Source organism: Lathyrus oleraceus, chromosome 1 (genome assembly GCF_024323335.1).
Source record: "Lathyrus oleraceus cultivar Zhongwan6 chromosome 1, CAAS_Psat_ZW6_1.0, whole genome shotgun sequence".
Lineage (NCBI taxonomy): Eukaryota > Viridiplantae > Streptophyta > Magnoliopsida > Fabales > Fabaceae > Lathyrus > Lathyrus oleraceus.
The window spans coordinates 402,177,429-402,196,591 of NC_066579.1; the positions used below are offsets into that span (position 1 = coordinate 402,177,429).

The 19,163-nt window shown below is 36.7% G+C and overlaps 1 protein-coding gene and 1 pseudogene across 2 annotated transcripts; one reads left to right on the plus strand and one right to left on the minus strand.

Annotated features, from left to right (window-relative positions):
- The first annotated feature begins 488 nt into the window (after positions 1 to 488).
- On the plus strand, positions 489 to 4,272 carry LOC127075300 (probable 3-hydroxyisobutyrate dehydrogenase, mitochondrial). 2 transcript variants are annotated; one of them, XM_051016787.1, is made up of 10 exons: positions 489 to 680; positions 1,127 to 1,215; positions 1,517 to 1,631; positions 1,871 to 2,021; positions 2,255 to 2,337; positions 2,579 to 2,674; positions 2,757 to 2,899; positions 3,510 to 3,594; positions 3,728 to 3,807; positions 4,084 to 4,272. In XM_051016787.1, exons 1-10 carry the CDS (start codon positions 573 to 575, stop codon positions 4,178 to 4,180), a joined length of 1,047 nt encoding a protein of 348 aa, XP_050872744.1. In that variant the 5' UTR covers positions 489 to 572; the 3' UTR covers positions 4,181 to 4,272. The 2 variants fall into 2 exon arrangements, with proteins under 2 accessions (XP_050872744.1, XP_050872753.1); XM_051016796.1 differs by having other exon boundaries at positions 517 to 680; positions 1,089 to 1,215.
- Positions 4,273 to 4,590: 318 nt separating this feature from the next.
- The window catches only part of LOC127111156 (uncharacterized), a 36,816-nt pseudogene continuing 22,243 nt past the window's right edge, over positions 4,591 to 19,163 (minus strand).

A 19,163-nucleotide genomic window follows, 5' to 3' on the forward strand; every position in this document is an offset into this window, starting at 1 on the left:
ACAATATGTGTTCGAGAGAAACATATTGAGAGGACTTTGTGAAATGATTTATCATCTAAAGGAGTTTATAAGATTGTTGACCGAGCAAATACATGCAAAGTGATCATTGAAACCTAACTTTGACAATATTTCTCATTTAATCAAACCATAACTTTTACCGCAATTTATTACTTTTTATGCAAGATAACTTGATTAAAACCAAAACCCTATTGTTACATTGAGCTAAGATTAATACAACCATCGAACGGCGGTGATATCTTACAATCCCTGTGGATACGATAACAAAAACCCGACACGAAATATACCTTTCAACAGTTATACAGTATTTGCAAGTATAATTATGATAAAATAGAAAATTAAGATGGATAAAAAAAACTATGATGTTTTACTTTCCATAATCGCAAAGAAAACAGAAATACAGTAAATTCATTAATTATCACTTTACTATATTCATTAAAAAAAATCCAACTTTTGAAATTAATTATTAGTACTAAATTAGCAAAGCAAACCAACTCATCATGATCATCATTTTATAATGAAAAACGCCAGAAGTGGGCATAAAGAGGATAGCTATGAAGTTTTGCAGGTTGAGATCTCTGCTTTCTCTTGCCAAATGCAATTCTCAAACCTTCCCACCAACAACACCACGCACTTTCTCTTCAACCAATCATCACTTGCAGGTCAGCTCTCTAGTACTCTCTGCTCTGATGATCACGAATCACGATCACCCCTACACAAAACTTGTCTTTTCTTAACATGCCCTTTTTCTAAACCCTTCTTCTCATCTCTTATAACATGCAAAGTTTGAATCTTTCATGTTAATTCTCATCTGGGTACTTCAATATTTATTCAATTGATAATTGTAATGACTTTTCTTATGTTTTTTTCATTCTTACCTTTTGGGGTTTTGTGTTTATCTGAAAATGAGTAATTAAAGTGATTGGTTTTGCCTTTATAAGTTGATCAATGCGTGATTGTGTTGAAAGACCATTAACTGTTTGTTTATAGGTTTAACTACAATTTTTCATGTTGATAGAGATGTGAATTTGATGCTTGTTGTTTTGTAAATTTACTATACATTGTCATAGGCTCATAGCTGATGACACTGTCTATGGTTTCACTTCAGAATGTTGGATTCATTGGCCTTGGAAACATGGGATCACGAATGGCGAATAATCTAATCAAAGCTGGATTCAAACTTATAGTTCATGACAAGTAATGTTTTAAACCCTTTTCTTCAACTTAACAACCATATATGCCTTAGGAGGTGTCGTAGAATATTCTCGTTTCATTTGTAGGTGCAATGCATATGATATAAATATTTGGTTAGGGTAATGAGTGTGAATATGTGCTTCTTATGAGGAGTTTGAGTTGGTTGCACCAATAAAATGATTAGGCTGTTTTGTCTTCGTTAATTTCGAAGGAATGTATATGGTGTTAATGTAGCACCGACGCTTATCACGCTTTCTGACACTAACATGTCCTTTAATTACTTTTGTTTATAAAATATTGGCAGAAACTCTGATGTTCTTGAGATGTTCTCTCAGATGGGAGTTCCTACAAAGAAAACGCCATATGAAGTTTCTGAAGCAAGTGATGTTGTAATTACAATGTTACCTTCTTCGGCTCATGTGAGTATTATTCATTCCAGCGTTGTTTCCTTTCCGTTGAATACATCACATCATTTGTTTGTAGATTTAATTTCCTCTATAGTCTTGCAACAACTTTTGGAGCTATGATTTCAATTTTCAGTTAACTATAGCTATGATATGATTGTTGATTTCACCTTACAGATCCTTGATTAAGAAACAAAAATCTTAGATTGCAAGTTTCGGATGCCAGAATAACATCCTTTTTTAACTTAAAGTAGGTGATTGATGTTTATACTGGACCAAATGGTTTGCTTCATGGTGGGAAACTCATAAGGCCTTGGTTATTGATAGATTCGTCCACAATCGATCCACAAACTTCAAGAAATCTGTCTGCTACAATATCTAACTATATTCTAAAAGAAAAGAAAGGTAACATAAAATGAAATGCCCTCCAAGTAAATTACATTTAACTTGAATCCCAATTGTGAATTTATTTTTCTTTCTAGCACCATAGAACTTATATATATCATACATGAGTAATTGATCATTCATGAAAATTCCTTCACAATTTTATGTGAATATCTTTTCACTTGTTGTGTATACTATGCTGAATTATTTACTCCTTTTAATGTCGTGATACTGAATGATTATGCATTGTGTAGGTGATTGGGAAATGCCTGTCAAGTTGGATGCTCCTGTTTCTGGAAGCATAATTGCAGCAGAAGCTGGAACACTTACTTTCATGGTAATGCTTCGCTTCTGTTATTGTCAAACGAAAGTTTAGGTGAGTTGGGGTCCAGGAGCTTACCAGGGTCAGGGAAGGCCTCAAGGTTCCTAGAGCGCTTTAATGCATTAAAAATTATGATCAATTAATTATTACGGTCTTGTAGGATAATCACATAACATTGCTAAAACAGTTGCAGCAGAGTTTTTCGTGTTTATGGCAAAAAAAAAATTAATAATGAACAAGATATGGATTTTTCCAGGTTGGTGGCTCTGAGGAAGCACTTCTCGCCGCAAAATCCTTATTCCTTTCAATGGGTAAAAGTACAATATATTGTGGAGGAGCAGGCAGTGGTTCTGTAAGTAACATGCTTAAAATTGGGATAGGATTATTAGCACTCTTGGTTGCATTTATATTTTGTCTCTGGTTTTTGTTATTAGGCTGCAAAAATCTGTAACAATTTGGCTTTGGCTGTGAGCATGCTGGGAATATCAGAAGCCCTTGCTCTAGGCCAGTCTCTAGGTGTTTCTGCTAGCTCCTTGACAGAGATATTTAACTGCTCCAGCGCTCGCTGTTGGAGTAGGTACGCATCACTTCTCTCTCTCAATCCAGTGTGACAATTAGCTGCAGGACTACTGTGCATTTATCTGCATCTTTTTGCTGTTGTAAGCATATGTTACAATGTTAGTTACTTTAGTTTCCAGGATTTGAACCTGGATTTCCTTCTCAAAACTACGTTGGTAACCCTTACCTCACCAACCGAGCTACCTGTGAACATTTGTCTATATCTTTAATAATGTGTTGTAGCAAAAGTTCTTAGAAGTAGGAGTATAGTTTTCCACAATTTAGTAGAAAGTACCATAAAGTTCGATTTTTCACAAGGTTGAAGTACTTTTTTTTGGAACACAAAAGTAATTGCATAGAGTTTCCACTGTGAGTGATATTTCCAAGGAGTCTTTGAATCATTTCTGGTTTATTAGTGTTTTCCTCAAAAATCGTCTTGTAATATTAGTCGAGACTACTTTTATTTTTCTCTGTTAACAGAAATACTACTCGTTTTTCAGCATCATGTACAGTAGTCTAACATTCATAATATTTTACATAGCTTATCTTACAATCATATGGATTATTTTAGATTTAATGTTTTAGTACTTTGATGGTAAAATTAGTAGGTAATTGTTGCATTCTTACAGTGATACTTACAATCCAGTTCCTGGACTGATGGAAGGAGTGCCCTCTTCAAGAGATTATAATGGAGGATTTGCATCTAAGCTTATGGTAAATAACTGAGATTTAACCCAACTTTCAATTGTTCTCGTTTATTTGGATGATATGGATTGAAGTCTATAATACAAATTATGTACATGTAATCTTTTGCTGTTTATTTCTTTTATTTGAACGTATGCTTCAGGCCAAAGACTTGAACCTAGCCGTGGAGTCAGCTAAGCTGGCTGGATGTAAATACCCTCTAACATCTCAAGCTCAAGAGATGTAAGTTCCCTCTCTTGCATAACCTTAAAGTATGCTATGACAAGTATCTTACTGTTAATACTTTGTGAGAACTGTGTTGCTTCTTAACCTTAATACTGAAAATTTTCAAGAAATTAATGTGTTTGGCGAAGCATTAAGATGCAAACACACTTTTCATTAAAAAACAATGGACTTTTTAAAGAACTTTTCTATGGCAACCTTATCATCACAAATACATCCAAAAGTTTGAGTATTATTACAAATTTGCTCACCAATAATAGCCTTTGTTTTGCACAGATATACAGAGCTCTGCAATGGAGGACATGACACAAAAGACTTTTCATGTGCATTTCGTCATTATTACTCAGGAATGGACGAACCTCTTGACAACTAAATTATACATATATCATGTACCTGCTATAGTTGTTTTCTTGTACTAGTATGTCAAAACAATCAATAAAACACGTTCTTATTTTTGTTTTGCAATTACAAGTAACTTGTGAATAGCCTAAATCAATACTAAACTGAATGCAAGTTTGGAAACACAAATATTACAATAACAGTGAAAACACAAACATGTATTAGCAGAATGAAAAAAGATACAAAGTATGGCAATTCTTTTTAGAAGAAAGAAAAAAAAAGTAAATAAATATCACAGACATCATACCAATTTAAATTAAATTGCCTTTTACGCATAAAGGAAATGCTCACAAAAATCACCATTATTTAACAATAGTTGCCAACATTTTTATACTACTAATTCAAATTAACCATTGACTTCTACTTGCCATCACGCTTAGATTTTCAGGTTGTCTTTCCATATGCTCTACGTCTCGACTCTAATAACTTTAACTTAGACATGTTTTCCCTTCTCTTTGCTTTCCTTGATTTTGATTCTTCTGTGTTTGCTTTTTCATCCTCCAGGACATTGCTTGTTGGTGATTTTAGTAATAATGTGATTTACTATAGGCCGATACAATTATGCGTTAAAGCTTGGAAACGAGTTAGGGGTAGTGCGGAGTGCACGTTCGTCGAGCCAACGTATAATTGAATGCGAATAATTGAAACGGGGTTCCAAGGGGCGAAGCCCCTGGCGGGGTGCGGGGCAGCGCCCCGTTCGAAATTTTCTTTTGAACAGTTGAATCCTTTCCCAACCGACGTAACCGTTTCTGAACAGTTGCGTCTTTTCGGTTTCTGTTATTGATCTCCTATATAAGGAGTCATTTGGCCTCAGTTTAAAGAACATAACGAAACCAAACTTTCTTTCTACATTCCTGAACATTTCTCTTTGCCAAAAACAAAGTGTTCTTCAAGAATTATCCCCACAAAGATTTCGTGATCCCAGGCAAGAATAGGGTCGAAATACTTTGTTCGGAAAGTGTACGAACACGATTCTTCGAAGTTATCCAGGATTATCATACCCGATTCTCTAACAAACGAACAAAGTAATTTCTGATAATCATGGCTGGAGGAAGCACCGTCAAGGAGATGACTACAAACTTCGGAAAATTGGACAAGTTTCAAGGATAAGACTTCAGGCATTGGCAGAAGAAGATGCATTTCATGTTGACAACGTTGAAGGTGGTGCACGTCCTGTCTACACCGATTCCAGAACTTCTGGAGGAAGACATGGTTGAAAATCTAAGACGCAGATCAAAATGGGAGAACGACGACTACATATGCAGAGGGCACATTCTTAACGATATGTCTGATCCCTTATTTGGTATTTATCAAAACATAGAATCTGCAAAGGAATTGTGGGATTGTCTCGAATCCAAGTACATGGCAGAGGACTCATCCAGTAAAAAGTTCCTGGTAACCGATTTCAACAATTACAAAATGGTTGAATCGAGGTCTGTCATGGAACAATTCAATGAACTCCTCCGAATCCTTGGACAGTTCACACAACACGGATTGAAGATGGATGAAACAATATTTGTCTCAAGCATCATAAACAAGTTGCCTCCTTCGTGGAAGGATTTCAAACACAATCTGAAGCATGGAAAAGACGAACTGTCTTTGATCCAACTTGGAAGTCACTTGCGCATAGAAGAATCTCTAAGAGCGCAGGAGGATGACAAAGGAAAAGGCAAAGAAATTGTTGGACCCTCGGTTAATATGGTCGAAGAGGGTGGTAAGAACGGTAACAACAAAAACAAAGGAAAGAAGCGTGCTTTCAAGAACAATAAGGGCAGTTTCGGTGCTAACAAGAAACCGAAACTAGAATGCTGGAAGTGTGGCAAAACAGGCCACTTCAAGAAGGATTGTCGTTCCGACAAAAAGCATGATAACGCGAATGCAAGTGGTTCAGGAAAGGGGTCTAAGGACCAATCCGAAAACCAAGGTCAGAAATCAATTCGTGATTTGAATAGTTTGATTAAACATTCGGTTTCACTAAATTCTGAAGCATTCTATGTGCAGGATGATGCTATCGCGTGGTGGATTGATTCTGACGCTACAACACATGTTTGCAAGGATCGTTTCTGGTTCAAGACTCTTGTTCCAGTGGAAGATGGTTTTGTCCTCTACATGGGAGATGATCACTTCGCTCCCGTTGAAGGCAAAGGAAACGTGGTGCTAGAATTCAGTTCTGGAAAGACTATTACTTTGTTTAATGTTTTGTATGTTCCTAAACTACGTAAGAATTTAATTTCCGGTCCTGTATTAAATAAGCTTGGATACAAGCAAGTGTGTGAATCCGATAAATATGTTTTATCGAAATCTGGTGTGTTTGTAGGATTTGGATATTATAATAATGGTATGTTTATGATGAATTTGAATGGAGTTCCTAATGATTCTGGTTCTGTGTTTATGTCCTCTTCGAATGTTATCAATTCATCGTTATGGCATGCTCGTCTAGAACACGTACATTATAAAAGAATGCATGAAATGTCTAAAGATGATTTAATTCCTGGTTTTGATAAAAATGTAGAAAATTGTAAAACTTGCATGTTAACAAAGATCACTAGGCAACCTTTTAAAAGTATAACAAGGAAATTTGTCATTCTTGAGTTGATACATAGTGATTTATGTGATTTGCATGCTACTCCATCATTAAGACATAAAAAATATTTTGTCACTTTCATAGATGATGCATCTAGATTCTGCTATGTTTATTTGCTGCACGCTAAGGACGAATCCTTAGATAAATTCAAAATTTATAAAACTGAAGTTGAAGTGCAACAGAATGTGTTGATTAAAACATTACGTACAGATAGAGGTGGTGAATATTATGATCCTGTATTTTTCCAATCCGTGGGAATCATTCATGAGACTACGGCACCTTATACACCTCAACAAAATGGTGTGGCTGAAAGGAAAAATAGAGTGCTTAAGGAAATGGTCAATGCCATGTTATCTTACTCTGGTTTGAGTGAAGGGTTTTGGGGAGAAGCTATGTTAACGGCTTGTTATTTGTTAAATAGGGTTCCTAATAAAAGGAACAAGACTACCCCATATGAACTTTGGTATAAGAAACAACCCAACTTAACATTTCTACGTGTTTGGGGTTGTAGGGCCGTGGTTAGACTCCCGGACCCAAAAAGGAAAACTTTGGGTGAAAAGGGTGTAGCTTGCATCTTTGTTGGATATGCTGAGCACTCCAAGGCCTATAGGTTTTATGTTATAGAACCTAATGACTCGATTTCTATTAACACGATTATAGAATCGAGAGATGCCATATTTGATGAGAATTGTTTCTCTTCTATACCTAGACCAAAGGACTCTATACCTAATTCAGATGAATCTCTAAGGGATGATCATTCAAATGATGTGCCAAGTGAGACACTTGAACCCCGTAGGAGCAAAAGAGCTAGAAAATCTAGATCTTATGGATCTGATTTTCAACTATATTTAGTTGAGGGATCAAAGGATCAGATTGACACTCAATACTATTATTGCTATAGTATAGAGGAGGATCCAAGAACGTATGATGAAGCTGTGAAATCTCGAGATTCTGCTTTTTGGAAAGAAGCAATTGACGAAGAGATTGGTTCTATCATGGAAAATAATACTTGGGTATTATCTGATTTACCACCAGGTTGCAAACCATTGGGTTGCAAATGGATCTTCAAAAAGAAGATGAAAGTCGATGGTACAATTGACAAGTTTAAAGCTAGATTAGTTATCCAAGGCTTCAGACAAAAGGAAGGGATTGATTATTTCGATACCTATGCTCTTGTTGCCCGTATCACTACTATTAGATTGTTGATTGCCTTGGCGGCTATTCATAATCTAGTGATTCATCAAATGGATGTCAAAACAGCATTTCTGAATGGTGATTTGGAGGAAGAAGTGTATATGAAGCAACCTGAAGGATTTGTAATGCCTGGTAATGAGCATAAAGTGTGTAAGCTAGTTAAGTCGTTGTATGGGCTGAAACAAGCTCCGAAGCAGTGGCATCAAAAGTTTGATGAGGTTGTTTTGTCTTATGGTTTCATTCTAAACCAAGCTGACAAATGTGTATATAGCAAATTTGATACTTCCGGTAAAGGAGTTTTCATTTGTTTATATGTTGATGACATGTTGATCTTTGGCACCGACCAAAATCAAGTTGATAAAACAAAGAATTTCTTGTCATCAAAGTTCTCCATGAAGGATATGGGAGAAGCGGACGTTATTCTTGGTATTAAGATTAAACGGGAGAATAAGGGGATTGTAATTACGCAATCTCATTACATTGAGAAAATACTCAAGAAGTTCAATTATGAAAGTTGTTCTCTAGTAAATACTCCCATGGATCCGGGAGAAAAGCTTATGCCAAATACAGATAAACCTGTGGATCAACTCGAATATTCAAAAGTTATAGGCTCTTTGATGTATGCTATGATTAGCACTAGACCGGATATTGCTTATACGGTTGGAAAGTTGAGCAGATTTACTAGTAATCCTAGTAGACATCATTGACATGCGATAACTAGGGTATTCAAGTACTTGAAGGGTACAATGAATTATGGATTGTCATATATGGGATTTCCTTCGGTGTTAGAGGGTTATTCGGATGCTAGTTGGATAAATAATGCTGAAGATTCATCCTCTACAAGTGGATGGGTGTTCTTGCTTGGGGGAGGTGCCATCTCATGGGCTTCCAAGAAGCAAACATGTATAACTGGTTCCACAATGGAATCTGAGTTTGTAGCATTAGCTGCTGCTGGTAAAGAAGTGGAATGGCTAAGGAATTTGGTATATGAGATTCCGATATGGCCTAAACCGATATCACCAATTTCTATCCGTTGTGATAGTACTGCCACATTGGCTAAAGCTTATAGTCAAATATACAATGGAAAGTCTAGACATTTGGGTGTTAGACATAGTATGATTAGGGAATTAATCATGAATGGGGTGATATCTATTGAGTTTGTTCGGTCGCAACAAAACTTAGCTGACCACTTGACAAAGGGGTTAGCTAGAGACTTAGTGAAGAAGTCGGTAATTGGGATGGGATTAAAGTCCATTTAAATCTATTAGCTATGGTATACCCAATTCCCTTCTAATACAACATTAGAAGCAAAATTCAATGTGGAAAGATCATAGTTAGAGATTGGAGCAATTGTGTTTATCTTCCCAAGGTATGTGCTCAGACCTGCAAGTGATGGCTAGGTTGAATTATATCTTCTTAATGGTTCTTTTGGAAAATTGCAAATGCAGGTGCAAGATTAAAAGAATCACCTATGTGAGCATGAAGTTTTGCCGCTTCAAGAAGCTTGGACTTGGCTTCCTATATGCTTATTAATGGATAAGGACACATGGCTTGTAAAGTGTCAAGTATGAATAGTAGAGTATTGTAAGAAACATATGTGTACTATATCTTCAGACACTCAAATGGATTAACGGGTTCAATCGCTATGACACCCCGATTTTCGAGTATTTGGAATGTGTATTTGTACTAAGATGAAAATTCAATCGCAAGACATTTTCATTTATGCATTTGTTTGCTCGTTATACCTGTGTGTTATACCCTTGTATATATTATTGTATATACTGAGTAAATCAAGGATTACACTAAAATGGGGGGGATTTGTTGGTGATTTTAGTATCATCAATGTATTTTAGTAGTAATGTGATTTACTATAGGCCGATGCAATTATGCGTTAAAGCTTGGAAACGAGTTAGGGGTAGTGCGGAGTGCACGCTCGTCGAGCCAACGTATAATTGAATGCGAATAATTGAAACGGGGTTCCAAGGGGCGAAGCCCCTGGCGGGGTGCGGGGCAGCGGCCCGTTCGAAATTTTCTTTTGAACAGTTGAATCCTTTCCCAACCGACGTAACCGTTTCTGAACAGTTGCGTCTTTTCGGTTTCTGTTATTGATCTCCTATATAAGGAGTCATTTGGCCTCAGTTTAAAGAACATAACGAAACCAAACGTTCTCTCTACATTCCTGAACATTTCTCTTTGCCAGAAACAAAGTGTTCTTCAAGAATTATCCCCACAAAGATTTCGTGAACCCAGGCAAGAATAGGGTCGAAATACTTTGTTCAGAAAGTGTACGAACACGATTCTTCGAAGTTATCCAGGATTATCATACCCGATTCTCTAACATTGCTTGATGAAGTTATCTTGCTAGAATCAACCTTTAAATTCTTATTTTTCTTCTTATCCAAACTTGCTGTGTTTGCTTTTTCATCCTCCGCAACATAGTTTATGTTAGAAATTCTGGCTTGATACCTTTCTCATTGCATTTGATACTATATATAATAGTGTCGGTAATTACAACTCATAATGACTAATCACAACTAATTACAGCTCTTAATGACTAATTTTCTATTCTATGAATGTAAATTATTTTCAATAAATGTGTTTGATTATTTCCTGATTAACACCCCCTCCCCCTTCAAATTGATGCGGCTGGTCAAGGAGCATCAATTTGCTAACAAGAAACTGATGTCGTGGGCGTGGAACAGCCTTGATAAGAATATCTGCAACCTGCAACTGAGTACTGACGTGAGGAAGTGATATTATTCGATCACCGTAGGTGTCACGTATTGAATGACAATCAACTTCGATATGTTTGGTGCGTTCATGCAAAACAGGATTTGCAACAATTTGAATGGCACTTGTATTGTCAGCATAAAGTGAAGTTGGCTCTGTTTGGGGAAATCCAAGTTCATACAAAAGACCACGAAGCCAAAGTATTTCTGAACAAGCAGCAGACATGGCACGATACTCTGATTCAGTAGAAGATTTAGAAACTCTTGCTTGCTTCTTACTTTTCCAAGAGATCAATGAAGAACCAAGAAACATGCACCAACCAGTAAGAGATCGACGAGTATCAGGACACCCTGCCCAATCAGCATCACTATAAGAACTCAACTGAAGAGAAATTCCAACGGAAAAGAATAATCTGCGGTGAGAGGTTCCCTTTAAGTAGCGAATTATACGACGAACCGCAGCCAAATGAAGATGGCGAGGAGAATGCATGAATTGACTTACTTGTTGAACAACAAAAGATATGTCGGGGTGAGTAATAGTCAAGTAGTTGAGGCTACCCACAAGTTATCGATACAATAAGGGATCAGGCAAAAGATCACCATCATCACGATGATATTTAACATTAACCTCAAGAGGAGTATCTACCGGATTAGCCGATTCGAGACCGGCCATAGAAATCAAATCTTTAGCATACTTGTGTTGATGGAGAAAGATGTCCTTGGATGTAGAATGAACCTCAAGACCAAGAAAATAATGTAGATTACCCAGATCTTTTATGTGAAATGATGCTTGTAATTGTTGCTTAAGTTGCTGAATGGAAGCATGATCCGAACCAGTAATAACCATATCATCAACATACAAAAGAAGCAAAACAATACCCGCAGATGTGCTATGAATAAATAAAGATGAATCATACTGACTTTGAGTAAAGGAGAATCCAAGTAGAGTGGAGCGGAATTTCTCGTACCACGCTCTAGGTGCCTGTTTCAAACCATATAAGGAGCGTTTGAGCTTACACACGCCTTTAGATGAAGAGAATAAGCCTTGAGGTGGAGTCATATAAATATCTTCTGTCAGATCACCATGAAGAAAAGCATTCTTCACATCCATTTGATGAAGAGTCCACCCATTAGAAGCAATTATACAGATGATCGTGCGGACAGTTGTCATTTTGGCAACCGGTGCAAATGTCTCATCATAATCAATTCCATATTCCTGCTTGTTTCCTAACGCAACCAAACGAGCCTTGTAACGATTGAGGGACCCATCAGAATTCAATTTCACAGAATACACCCATTTGCAACCTATAGGTTTTACATCAGGAGGGCAAGAGACAATATCCCATGTGAAATTCTCTTGAAGAGCTTGAAGCTCTTCATTCATTGCTTTTATCCATCGCACATCCTTAACAGCCTGTGAGTAATAGTAGGAATAGATATGCTAGAGAGTGTGGCAGTCAGAGAAGTGTTGGTGTAAGCCCTAGAGGCCAATACTTTTGGTACTTGTATCGAATTATTTATTAATAATAAAAGGATTTTTCTTTATTATGGTTGTTTAATAAAGTCCCTGGAATAGATAGTCCGTTTAATGTATCAAGTATGACTTGATCATGAGATCACATTAAACATAAGGACACTATTCTTAAAGTATCCGTAGTCGAGCTTTATTGTGAAGTGGGATAACATTAAAGCATTAAGACTATTATGTTTGTAGACTGATGATCACACCTCATGGATCATGGATAAAGAGTTATCAAGTCTTAAACATAGGTATGAATATTAAGAGTAATATTTATACTGGATTGACTCGCTATTAGAATACTATATAGAAAGTTATGCAAAGTGTCATAAGTTATTCTCATGGTGATAATAGTGTATACCACTCTTTGACCTGAAACCACTATGGACCCTAGATGTAGAGTCGAGTGCTTTATTGTTGATCCAACGTTGTCCGTAACTGGATGACCATAAAGACAGTTGATGGGTACTCCACAAAGCATGCTGAGGGACATGAGTGACCTAGATGGAATTTGTCCATCCTGCGTAACAGGATAAATGTCTATGGGCCCAATATTGAACTGGACAAGGATGACACGGTCTATACCTTGTGTTCAATATAGACATAAGGGCAAAAGGATAATTATACACATAATTATTATCACATGAGGTTTTGTCAGATCACATGGCATTTTCGTGTCTTGGGTAGCAGTGATGTGTTGCTAGATACCGCTCACTGTTTATTATGTTAAATGCGTGATTTAATATAATTGTCAACGTCGCGAAAACCTACAGGGTCACACACAAAGGACGGATTGATGAGAGATAGAGTAACTAAGGAACATCGTAAGGTACGGTGTACTTAAGTAGAATACGAAATATGGTAAGGTACCAAATACTTAAGTGATTTTGGCATATTATGAGATATGGGCCAAAATACACTTAAGTGAGCCTTTTAGCTTGAAGCCCACACAAGTGGTTCTATAAATAGAACCCTTGGGTAGAAGCATTGGCACTAAGACTAAAACTCAAGTGAAGACTTGGAATTTTGTTTCCCTCTCTCTCTCTCTCACTCAAAGTCTTCATTCGTACCAGCTAGCACTGAGATTGAAGGAATCTGTTCGTGTGGACTGAGTAGAGACGTTGTCATCGTTCAACGTTCGTGATCGCTCCGTGGATCTGTATCCAAGGTTTTGATCGTTACAAGAGATCTGCACCAAAAGTTTGAATCGCCACAAGAGGTAACGATTCTATCACTGATCATGCTCATTCGTAAGGATCACTAAATGGAGAAAATTTTAAATTCCGCTGCGCCTTGGATGGCAATACTCCTTCAAGAAGTATGTGAGGAATCATACTTGTCTGGTGAATATCTATCTGGTGCACGAGATATTCGACCAGAACGCTGTGGTTCAACCCGTATAGGATCAGGTGGCAGTTCAGCGTCGGGAAGGGGTGTGGGAACCTGCTGCCTATTTTGTCTAACATATACATGACCTGGTTTATAACATTCAATAGATTGAGGCATAATAGAAAACTTAGGAAGAGTAACAGTATCATTAATGGCAGGAGAAACACAGGGAAACATAAACTGATTATCAAAAAATGTCACATTTCTAGAAATACGAAAACGATGGTTAGTGACATCATAACACACAAATCCCTTATGAGAGTGACTATATCTCATAAATGCATATTGAACAGATTGTGCTCCAAGCTTATGCCTTTCAAAAGGAGGCAAGTGAACAAAACACACACACCCAAAAGTATGTAAAGCACTATAATCAGGATGAATTTTAAAAAGAGGAAAGAAAGGAGAATCAAGTTCAATAACCATAGAAGGAAGACGATTGATCAAGAAGACAATTGTGGAAAGAGCCTCTACCCAAAATCGGGATGGTACAAAAGCTTGGAGAAGCAATGTGCGTGTTACATCAAGCAAATGACGATTCTTACGTTCTGCCATACCATTTTGTTGAGGGGTATTGGGACAAGATCGTTGCGACAAGATGCCTTTTTGTTGAAGGTATTCCTGAAACTTATGAGACATGTACTCACCACCAGAGTCAGAGCGAAAAATTTTAACACTTGCTTGAAATTGAGTTTCAACATATGTCAAAAATTTCTTAAACATAGAAAACACTTCAGATTTAGACCGAAGGAAATATAGCCAAACAAAACGACTATAATCATTAATAAATGTGACAAAATATTTATAGTGAGAATGAGAAACTACAATAGACATACCCCATACATCACTATGAATCATTTCAAAACAAGTGGAAGCACGATAAACACCAGACGGAAAAGGAAGTGTTTTACTCATAGCCAATTTGCAAACAGAACATGAAATAGAGGCATTAGAAACATTTTTATTTCCCAACAAACCATTTTTAAATAAATGGGACAAAACAACAGAGTTTGGATGACCTAATTTTCTATGTCAATCCTCATAAGAGTTCAAAACATTATTACAAGCAAGAGATATATGATTAGAAATAAACTGGAGTGGAAACAATCTTCCCACTTTAGGCCCCTTCGCGATCACCTTCCCCGACACCTTCTCCTGCACAAGACAACCATCACTAGAAAAGTTAACATCATAATTTTTATCTACCAATTGACCAACAAATAATAAATTAGACGCAAGTCCGGGTGATACAAGCACGTCCCGAATATCAGAGTTTATGTCGCCAATCTCAGTAATAGATAAAGTATTACCATCAGCTATTTGAATTTTCTGATTACCATGATAAGAATGTAAATTGTGCAAATGCTTTGAAGAACCTGTCATGTGATTGGATGCACCCGAATCAAGAAACCATGGGCTAGAAACATTAGAAGACTTACCCTGAATTCCCAATGCCGAAAGAGCGGAAAGTACCATTTGTTGAATCAATTCAGGTTGTATATCACTATTGTTTGATGCCCCATTAATGGATGGACCAACCGCATGATTTGTAGTTGCATGGAATGCCTGTATTGAACGTTGTGTTGGTCGTGGAGGACGTGTGGGACACTCAGAGATAATATGACCATGTTGCTTGCAGTAATTAAAAAACTTCTTATTTCAGCTACGAGCAATATGACCAAATTGTTTGCAAGAGAAACATTGAACCTGTCTCATATCACGACTTTTACCTTTACTTTGAGCAGCATATGCAACCGTCACGGGCTCGGAAATGGTAGCTTCATGAGACATGGCTCCTTGAGTAATAAGACGTTGTTCCTCCCTTAAAAGTTCTCCAACACATGTATCTAAAGAAGGAACAGGATTCCTATTCAGCAAGGCACCTCTGGCAACCTCAAATTCTGGACGTAATTTCATGAGAAATTGATCTCGCCCACTGGTGTTGTAAACCTCTTGAACAGCCGCGAGAGAGGTCTTGGGAACATTAGCATGTATAATAGAAGAGTGTTCTTATAACACCTCAAAATTTGCCCTCCTCTCTTGGACTAGCTTAGCATATTTCATTTCATTTTTAGGGCATTAGTCATTGCATATTGCATATCATGTGAATGAGCAAGTCATCCTCCTAAGTTTTGCTCAGAAGATAAAGAGGTTAAGAGATTCAAGCTTGAGGGTCTCATGAATTAATCACTAATCATATGAGGTCTATGCTTCAATTAGGGTTTCTTGGTTCCTCAAGGAGATTGAGCATTATTTTGGTTGAAATGGTACATCACCATCATCATGGTCTTATCATCACCAAGAGGTTCATTGTGCCTGATTATGTTCCTTGGGATTAGGGTTTTGACCTCTGGTCAACCTTAATCAGTTGCATTATGCCAATCAGGGTTCTTCAAGGAGATGAGGTCTTCAATGAGATGGGGATCATTACATGGTTTTATTGAGCTTGTGTAAGCTAGGGTTTCATGTTGGAGCCATATTATCAAGAGATTGAGGTTCAAGTTCATCTGTGCATGACCAAGTCATCTATCAGTCAACCAAAAGTCAACTGTTGGATTTGGAGGTGGGAAGTGGTTAGAAATACTTCATTCATGTTCAAACAAGTCTCATTTGACATTTCAAACATCAACATTGAAGAAAATAAAGTCAGGACAAAACTTTCCAAAAATAGAAAGTGACCTGTAATTTGAAACTGCCAAAAATGGAAAGGTTTTCAACTTAAGATTACATCATTAAGGAAGCTTCAAATGAAATTTTGTTGAACATGAAAGTTGTATATCTTGTTCTCCCATTTCCAAAAAGTCCAAGATCATCACTTTCTCATGTGTGGTTGAAGAGATATGGATCAAAATTGGTCAAGTGAACATTGAACTTCAAAGGGGCATAACTTTCAAACCATAAGTCCAAATCAAGTGGCTCTTTTTGCAACATTCTTGTTTTAACCTCTAATTTCCAAAATTGGCATTACATGGCATGCATTCCATTCACATAAATATTTGAAAATTCAATTGATTTTTGGGGGGAAAATGAAATTCAAAATTGATGAATTATTTGCACATGTGACCATCACCATTGGCTCCAAAACATGTTTTTGAGTGAAAATAAGTGCAAATTCGTACTGTTCATCCATGCATAAGGTGAAAAGTTCAATTTTGCAAAACACCTCCAAACTTAATTAATTTTCATTAGCACTTGGTTTAGGTTAATTAATCATGTTTAGCATAGCATATAAATAGAAAATCCTAACAGAATTCATCACAATTCCCAATCTTAGATCTAGAATTCTCAAAATCTCAAAAATTCTCTCTCACTTTTTTCTCAAAATTTCTTCAAACACTTTGCATTTTCCTTGGTTGATTCATCATCTGGTAGCATGTGTGAGTGAGATTGAAGCTAGATTCAGTGGAATTCGTGCACATTGAAGCATATGCAAGCTTGAGTTCATCAATGGTGAAATCAAAGTTCTGTTGAATCAAGAGCAATTGGACCTCAATTTCCATTCCAAACACTTGTACAAGCTTGCTAGAGGAAGATTGAAGCATTGCAAGGCCAAGAAAACACGAAATTGCAAGGCTGCACTTCAAGAGGTCACTTTTTCGACTTCCTTAATTCTCTAATTTGTTGATATATTCTTGTAGATCTTTTAATGGTGATGATTCTGCACTTTGAATCGAGCGATTTTGTGCATAATTGAGTGAGATCCATGCGTTTAAAGTTTTGGTGGTGAAACTTATTCCTTTCGATTCGTGTTTGTTTGTGTGTTAATTGATGAAATGTTGATTGATTATTGATGTACATTGAAAGATCTAGCTGTCCATGTGCTCAATTTTAAGAACTGAGAAAATTGTTCTTGAGTTGTTCTTGAGATTACTGTTCATGCCGCGCGCGAATTTGAAGAAGATGAAGTTGGACTTTTGGCAACGGTTTTGTGAATTGCATGGCCACGCTTTGATTCATGAGAAAACCGTTCCCTTAGGCTACGCTAGGGATTGCCTGTGATTGGCTGCATGGACTTGCCATGCAGCGCGCGCTAATTCTCATTCAAAATGTTACCTGGTTCGATCCCAGGCTGTGGTCATTTTCCAATGCTTCACTTATTTTTTCCTTCCATATGTTCATATATGCATTACATGATATTTTATTTTTTCTTTAATTTTCAAAATTCATAACAAATTAAATATTCATCCAAAAATTGTGTGGTTTTTTGAATTAGTTCACATTTTGTGTCTAGAATTTTTTGAATATTATTTTGCAAATTGTGCATGGCTGGTTTAATTTTTGCCCTAGGGTTTGTGTACATGTATGTATTCTTGACATTGCCTTACTAAATCAGTTGTGAAATGCTCAATTTTAATCCAATGCCTTTGAAATTTTACATGCTTAAACTAGACTTCATGCTGGACATTTTGGTGTTGAGTTTGCATTTTTATCATTTGTGGTTGCTGAGATATGATCATGTGAATGTAGGTGTGACAATGTGTGTCACACCTTTTCTTGCTCAACTTGATTAATTTATTTACCATGCCAAATGAATTCCAATTGATGTGATTTTTTGTATATTGCTTCTTGTGGATGTTGTAAGTGATCATAATTTTTTGTGGAATTTTTGGATTGATTTCTGATTTGATTGAGATTTTTATTTCTGGATGATCATTTGTGAACTTTTGAAGTGTCTTGAATTTCAATTGTTTGTGAAATGCTTGTGCTTTATCCTATGAATGTGAAATTTTGCACACTCTTTCTAGACATGTTAAAGTTTGTTTTGGATTTGGTTTGAAGTGTTTATCATGTTCCATTTCTGTTTTAGGCTTGTGCTAAGTTGGTGTGACATTTGTTGCCACACATGTGCTTGTTTATGTTTGCCTTGCCTTATGAAATTTGATTACCATGCCTAATCATGTCCAATTGCTCTAATTTTTTGTGTGTTGATCATGTTGTGTGTTTTGTTTACCCATGAACTTTCTTGAGATTAATTGAATCATTTTTGAATTAATGTGCATTTGTTCATTCTGTTGTCACAATGTGCTTTCAACTTGCATACCTTGCCATGTTTGGTTTATGAAATGAATTTGGTGAATGATATTGACATGAGACCTTTTGGATTGTGTTCTTAATTGATTAAGGTTGATTCATGTTAAGTTTCATGTTCTGTTTTGGATTATTTCTCCTTCTTTGACCCTAGGCCTTGCCCTAGTGGTTTGTTGCTTATGTTTGAGCTTTGTTTTCAGGGTTACACATCCAAGTCCATAGTTGAGGATGCTTCTTCACTTGAGCATTGATGTTTGCTTGATTGGTTAACTTTGAGTTGTTTTGTAGGTGGATATTGGCTCATTTGAGTTGAGCTTGTGCCTTGCACACTGTTGCATTGCTTGTTTGACTGTATACTGTTGACTGTTGGCTATTAACTGTCTGTTTGATTGTTTGATTGGTATACTGATTGAGTTAGATTTTTTTCAGGTACATAAGTTGCTTAAGTTCATTTTGAACTTGATTTTGCTTGGTTGCTTAACCACATAGGTATAACTCTCTGACTTCATGTAGT

Coding starts and splice junctions, on each gene's coding strand:
- LOC127075300 (XM_051016787.1), top strand. CDS start 573: ATGAAGTTTTGCAGGTTGAGATCTCTGCTTTCTCTTGCCAAATGCAAT. Junction 1,216..1,516: donor AAACTTATAGTTCATGACAA/GTAATGTTTTAA, acceptor AAATATTGGCAG/AAACTCTGATGTTCTTGAGA. Junction 3,808..4,083: donor ACATCTCAAGCTCAAGAGAT/GTAAGTTCCCTC, acceptor TGTTTTGCACAG/ATATACAGAGCTCTGCAATG.